At 36.3% G+C, this 7,355-nt stretch overlaps 1 protein-coding gene across 9 annotated transcripts in view; it reads right to left on the bottom strand.

Annotated features, from left to right (window-relative positions):
• Positions 1–1,829: 1,829 nt before the first annotated feature.
• The window catches only part of Rrm2b (ribonucleotide reductase regulatory TP53 inducible subunit M2B), a 53,144-nt gene continuing 47,618 nt past the window's right edge, over positions 1,830–7,355 (bottom strand). For all 9 annotated transcript variants that reach the window (XM_029557171.1, XM_008855095.3, XM_029557170.1 and 6 more), the window contains one exon: positions 1,830–5,173. In XM_029557171.1, coding sequence (XP_029413031.1) covers positions 5,021–5,173 — 153 coding nt within the window. In that variant the 3' untranslated portion in view covers positions 1,830–5,020. The remainder of the gene's footprint in view (positions 5,174–7,355) is intronic.

Raw genomic sequence — 7,355 nt, 5'->3', positions numbered from 1 at the left:
TTCTCTAAAATTACTTGAAAATGAGGGCAATATTTTACTTACTCTGCTTATTGTGTGTCTGCCCTACTAGAAGAGCAGACCTTGATTTTATCTCCAGTACTTCCATGATGCCTGGTAACCAGTATGTATTTGTAGAGAGAAGGAGAGAAAAAAATCCCTTCTTGGTAGGATTGTTAAAAAATTAAATGAAGCTTGTGGATCATGTGTGCTCAGCTGTCAATTATTCTGATGACATAACAGGCTCCACCATGCAACTAATTCTGTCATTTCACCCTTCATCAAATACAAGTTACAGAGCATCTGCTACATGTCACCAAGGACAATACAAGGGTATTTCATTGATGCCAGTTGTTTTGTTTTGTGTTTGGGATTGAATAGAACCCAGGGGCTCACACACAAACTAGGCAAGCATCCACCTCTGAGCTACCTCCCAGGATAATCCAAGTGCAAAGACCATGGCCCTAACCCTAAAGTGAATCAACTATAAATTCAGTACATCATGTTCCAGAAAGTTACAAGTACAGAGGGCAATAAGCACAGAGCTGCCAGTAAAGAAGGCAGGGGCCATTAATCCCAGATACTTGCAAACCACTCTGGTTATGACTCCATAGAGCAGAAATCATATGCAGAAATTTGTATCTTGAATTCTTCCACCAACTTCCTTAGGCTCTAGATTTAGGGCTATAGCATTAAAATTTCTCTCAACTATGCTCACTTTCCTGAATGTCCAATGTCCACAAAGGAAAAGATGTAAAGGTCAACTGTTTGGGAATGAGGGTACAACTGAGGAGAGAAGATCTGAAACAGCAACGGTGAAGAATGGAGATCCAATTCACCAGGGTACTAGTGTAGGATTGCAGACAGTTCTGAGGTAGGTAATTGTGATTTAAACAAATAACCAATCCAACTTGCCTGTTTGATGACTTTTTAACATTTTTATGTTATTATTTTGTGTATGATGTATGTTTGAGTGTAGGGGTACACAATTCAGGGCTTGTGTGTAGAGGTCAGAGGACATTCCTCAGAGAATTGGTTCTCCCTTTCCACTTTTATGTAGGTGCCAGGAATCAAATTCTGTCATCTTGGCCCATATAGCAAGCACTTTTACCTACTGAGCCATCTTACCAGTCCTGGTCTGACTTTTTTCTCTACAGAATTTGACTGCAGAGGTGAAAATATAACAACTTGGATTGTTGCTTTGGAATGGTCCTGGAGAATTTCTTGGATTTCTTTATGCTCAATAAAACATAAAGGAGGAACAGCAGTCAGGGTACTGATAATAATGCTGTGATTACTGATACGGGGGATTATGGGCTCTCAGGTAATGCAAAGAAACAAGAGAAGATCATGAATTGGGAGTACGTAAAGGAGAGATGGAGGGTCTTGATCAGGTATAAGAACTGTGGCAGCTGGGATAGCTAAACAAATTACATAATAGTACCAACTGCACTACGTTAGGATTAAGGTAGCCTGCACTAATATAAAAAACTCTTACCCAAAAGAACATACCCAAAATGACGTAATGATACAATTTATTTCAATATACTCAACAAAAAAAGAATACCTTGTTTCATTGGGGAAAAATCCCTATTCTCTACATGCAAGGTGGGTTTGATTTGCCATAGTGTATTTTAGCAAAATATATTTAGTAACACCATGTCTAATAAAGCTTTCTATAGACATAATAAATGGTAAACAATTTTGCTAAATGACCAGCCATTTGGAAAAATCAAAATGAAGTTGTAAGAGTTAAATATATATTAAAAATACTGTGAACTAACTTTCCAAAAAATAAATTCTTCAGTCTTCCATTTTTACATATATATATATTTTTTTAACAGAATTAAGCCACAAATTTGAAGGACAAATCCTCCCCCCATTTCTTCAGGAATATCAGATTCTTCTTCAAACCCAGAGCAGTTTACAAAGGAGTCGACCATTTAAAGAAAGTGGTGAGGAACAAAGACGTTCAGCCTCTGTCTCTTGTCTAGGTCTGTCTGAGTTAGCTGCCAATTCACTTGATTAGCTTAAAACTTGACACTTGATTTTAGGGCTGACTTGCAGCCCACCAGCAGCTTTCTTTATCAATGAAGTTTGTGACATTAAGCCCTTAGCTTCATTGTCCAAAGTAAATCTGGGGATTCTAGGGGATTCTGGGCGAGTAACAGGAGTATATTAAATGTAAAATTCTGAATATTAAATTATTTTTAATATGTAAACTGCTACATTTTTCTGAATGCATTTCTTCTTGCACAAAAAATAAAGTGGCAGCTGAGCATGGTGGCATCTGTAATCCCAGTACTTGGGAGGCTGAGGCAGGAGGATCATGAGTTTAAGTCAGCCTGGGCTATATATACAAGTTATAAGCCAGGCCAGAACATATAGTGAAATGTTAACTCAAAGAAGGAAAAATAAAATATAATAAAGGGGAAAAAGAAGCCAAATCACCTGAATATTTTTAAGTGAAACAACTGTAAAATGCTCAAATAACAAGACATGGCTTGGGGCAGCTTACATTGTAAGAATAATTGTTGATTACTGAAACTCAGAAACTCAGTCCTACCTAACAGTGCTAGAATAAACTCGCCCAAAGTTCATGCAAGCCATGATTTGTGCTACAACAAAATGCTTCCAATAAGTTCAGTTTATCACAGAACTATGTTTTTACGTCGTTAAATAATAGTTAACTTTATTATAGCAATGATTTAAATACATGTGCTGTAAGAAAGAGAAAACAGTTATAAACTCAATTTTTTCTTTACCTGTGAAATATTAAAAATACATTCTACAACTTCTTGATTCTTTCATATCTAAGAACCAAAATATTAAACATAATAAATAAATGTGCAATCTGGAGACATTGAAAAGGGCACAGAATACTGAATATAATATAACAGTGTATTAAAAATCCATTTTTTAAAGACTTCTTCCAAATACAGTTATGCTTACTGTTACTTTAAATAAGCCTCACATTAAGGCACCTGTCATTATTTATAATAAAGATCTGGACCCAAAATTTAGGGAGTATGCACTGTAAAACTTTTTCTTTCATTCTGATATAATTACAGATATTGTCAGTTTTAGATGTTTCTATATGGTAGTAGATAAATACCTTGGAACATATTACCTGAATATCTCAAATGTTTCTCTGTGATATTTTGATACTCTAATTAAAGTATTCATTAGTACTGTGATAGCGCATGATACTTTAATTAGCAAGGAAATAGCAAAATCAAATTAAGGTAGATGCCAAAGAACTAAATTTAAGGGATGTGATAGCCTCTAAAAATTGGTAGGGACAGAGTATGAGATCTTGGCCAAGTAATTCAGCTTCTCTGAACCCTCGCAATTCTATGTTTCAATAACAGCTGCTCTGTCAAGCTTAGGAGGCTATTGGGTGACTACAGAAGAAAACCTTAACCAAATGAACAAGTAACAGAATGACCATAGGCCAAAAGGTCTGGTTTCTGATGTTCTCTCTAATAATGAAATTATGACTGACTCCTTTTAAACTGAACAAAAACTTACATAAAAGAAACATATTTGAATTTCTGCTTCCAGAATTTTATATGTGTGTGTGTGTGTGTGTGTGTGTGTGTGTGTGTGTGTGTGATGGATGTGTGCTGCAATGGGTTTTATGTGGATACTGGGAATCCAAACTCATGTTCTCATGCTTGGGCAGCAGGCACTTGACTGACTGAGCCTTCTCCACAGCCCTCAAACTTCCATATATTGCTAAGCAGGAAACAAGTGGTTGAAGGGGCTCAAGCTACTTCTTGATGTTTCCTGAAAATGAAGAGGAGCAGATGCCTTGGCTCCTGGCCTTTTCTGAATCTTTCCTAGCTAGATTTCCATCTCCCTCACCATCTTATCATACAGCTGACGTCAGTCTCAGATAAATTCCTCAGCTTGGCATAAATCTGAAATGTTCCAGTAATCCCTATCACGTCTCTTTTTTGTCCATTTTCAGTATGTATAAATGATTCCAATGTACTGAGAGGCCTGCTGAGAGAGATGTTGGGAGGTAGAAAACACACTGTTGAGTACATATATGTGGGTTATCAAAGTGAGCTACTTCTGTACTGCACACTCCCTCAGTTGTGGCACTGATGTACATTCTAAGGAGGGATGGAGTTTCCCAAACTCATCTGATCACTAAATCTCCTTTTCCAGCACAAAAATTCTGGAGGGTCCACCAGATCTAACAACGTTATTTTGAGAAATGCCAGTCTATCCTAGTTCTAAACATTCCAAGGCTATATCTGGCAATAGTTGCCCTTTTAATTCCTGAAGAATAACTTTTCTTGCAAGGTCAACTACCATAATAACTCTCTGGATTCTACCCCACAAGGCTCCCACCTCAAGCAACTGAGAGCTATAATGTCTTTACTACATACTGAAAAACTCAAAGAAGTTGATGAGAATTATGATATAAGGAAATCCTTATATTCTTCTCATACACATTAAAAATACAAGAATCTAATTGTAGATCTTACAACCCAGAATCCCAATCACTTTGAGGAGTGTATTGTATCACAATGTCACTGCAATAAATCTTATCAATGATATTAAGAAGCAGTAGAGGTAGTAGAGGTAGAAGAATTGGTTAAGCACTTACTTTTATATATTAATCCTTCTGTCACCTCTATGAACTTGGGACTTATTATACCCATTTTAAAGACAAATGTGTTGGAGTTTACAGTGATTAACTGACTTGCCAAGGATCACACAAAGGATGTAAGGGCAGAATGTCAAACTCATACCTGTCTTCAATCTATGATCTAATGCTATCTTAGATGAGAGTGATTAAAAAAGGGGAGTATTTAGGTCACACTTTTGTTGTAAAGGAAAATTACAGTGTGTTTAGATAAATCCAACTTGCTTAAAATTTGGTTTTAGATTTCCTTACATTCAAATTCCTGTTCACTTAAAGGAGATATTTGAAGTTTTAAAAAGGCAGAGAAAAATAGACTGCTATTTACCAATGATAAGTTTTTAGGTTTTTTTTAGGGGGGAGGCTTTAAAAATCTGCATCCAAGGTGAAGATGTTATCTGTGGTTTCCGCCATCACTGCAAAACGCTGATACTCTGAAACTCGTTTCTCAAAAAAATTTGTTTTCCCTTCTAAAGAAATGTTTTCCATAAAATCAAAAGGATTGTCTGCCTGAAAAACCTGTAAAGAAACAAAATGTCATTAGACATTCTGAAGAAGCCAAATTACATCCCATAACAAGGGCAAAGATGACAAAAACCTGAGTGCAGGTCTCCCCCTTCCAGTCACCTACAGAGCCACATTATTCCTCTAAGATACTGATAAATTTTTCAGATGGTTGAGAACTTGTTATTAACCTCCTCAAGAAACTTTATTAATATCCCTGATAATCCATGAAATTGAAAATAAGATTATTTCAGGAAATTAAATATTAAACACTGACCAAAGAAAACTATGCACACTTCTCACAGTCATACTATTACATGGTTACCTATATATGGTCTACAAAATACAAAATTACTATCAATGTCCTGTGATCCCAAGGACACAGGATTATCTATGCTCTTGTATGATTCACAAGAGCATAGATAATCAACAAATTGACATTAAGGAATCATGATCAAGCCAGTCATGGTGGTGCACACTTTTAATCCCAGCACTTGAGAGGCAGAGGCAGGCGGATCTCTGAGTTCGAGGCCAGCCGGGTCTATATAGTGAGTTCAAGGCCAGCTAGGTCTACATAGCGAGGTCCAGGCCAGCTGGGACCACAGGGAGACCCTGTCTGAAAAATACCAAAAAAGAAAAAGAAACAAAAAACCAACAATGAAAGGATCATGACCAAGGAAGAAATAAATTCTACCCAATGACCAGATATCTACACAAAGAGAGCTGGGTTCTCATTGCCATGCAGCTTTTTACTGTTTCTGAGTTGAAGAAGCTAGAGCTGGAGGTCCAGCTGGACCGACACTGTAAGATGTTCCAGTCATTCAAGGGTACAATAAAGGAGGACTTCTGTACTTAAGAGTATCATAGCAGGCTGTCAATATCTCAAATAAGGATACATTTAAACAACCCAATTAAAAAAAAAAGACAGAGGATTAGAACAGAATATGACACACATGTATGAAGATGCCATAAAGAAACCCAATACTTTTTATGCTAACCTAAAAATCAATAAAAAAGAATACAGAGGATCAAATAAATACAGAGACACTTCTTCAAAGAAGGTACATAAAAGGCCAATAAGCACATGAAAATGTCCCCAAAGTCTCTACCTACTAGGGAAATGCAAATCAAAAGCACAATGAAAAGACCACTCCAGACTTTGTCGGCTGACTAAATGCCAGGTGTGGTGGGGCACGCCTTTAATCCCAGCACTCGGGAGGCCAAGGCAGGAGGATTTCTGTGAGTTCAAGTCCAGCCTGGTCTACATAGTGAGTTCCAGGACAGCTGGGGCTACAGGGAGACCCTGTTTCAAAAAAACCCAAAAAAAAAAAAAAAAAAAAAAAAAGATAACTATTGGTGAGGATGTGTAGAAATTAGAACCCTCATACACTAGTAAGAATGTAAAATTATCTAGACACTTTGGAAAACAGTCTGGCAGTACTTCTAATAATTAAACATGAAATTATCATATGATCCAGAAATTTCATTTCTAGGTATATACTCAATTGAAATGAAAATATATATCTATGAAAAAATTGTGCCTGACATGGCAGCACATGCATTTAATCCCAGCACTTGGGAGGCAGAGGCAAGGAGAGCTCTGTGACTCTGAGGCCAGCTTGGTCTATGTAGCTAGTTTCAGGTCAGCCAGTGCTACATAATGTATATATGAATGTTCATAGCAACATTATTCATAAGAGCAAAAAGCAGTGAAAACAACCCACTGTCTATCAACTGATGGATGAATAGATACAATTTAGTATATCCATATAATGAGATATTACTTAGCAATAAAAAGAAAAAAGTACCAGTATAGGTTACATCATGAATGAAGCATGAAAACATTAAAGGAAAGAAGAGAGCCACAAAAGCCATGAATCAAGCAATTCTATTTATATCAAATGGAATATATTAGAATAAGCAGATCTATAAAAACAAAAATTAGATTAGTAATTGCCTAAGCAAGGAATGAGAAGAAGAAGGGGAAGAAGGGAAATGACTGATGGTTCATAGGAATGGAGTTTTTCTTTGGATGATAAAAATGTCCTAAAATATTTTGTTGTGAAGGCTGAACACTGAATATATTAAAAAACATTTTACATTTAAATGGTCAAGTTTCATGCTATGTGACTGTATTTTAATAAATTTTTAAATATACATTTATATTTTTATAAAAGCTCATATGTCATGAGGCTGA

This window comes from Nannospalax galili, unplaced genomic scaffold (assembly GCF_000622305.1).
Source record: "Nannospalax galili isolate Female #2095 unplaced genomic scaffold, S.galili_v1.0 scaffold687, whole genome shotgun sequence".
Classification (NCBI taxonomy): Eukaryota; Metazoa; Chordata; class Mammalia; order Rodentia; family Spalacidae; genus Nannospalax; species Nannospalax galili.
This window is presented reverse-complemented; position numbering and strand designations above follow the sequence as displayed.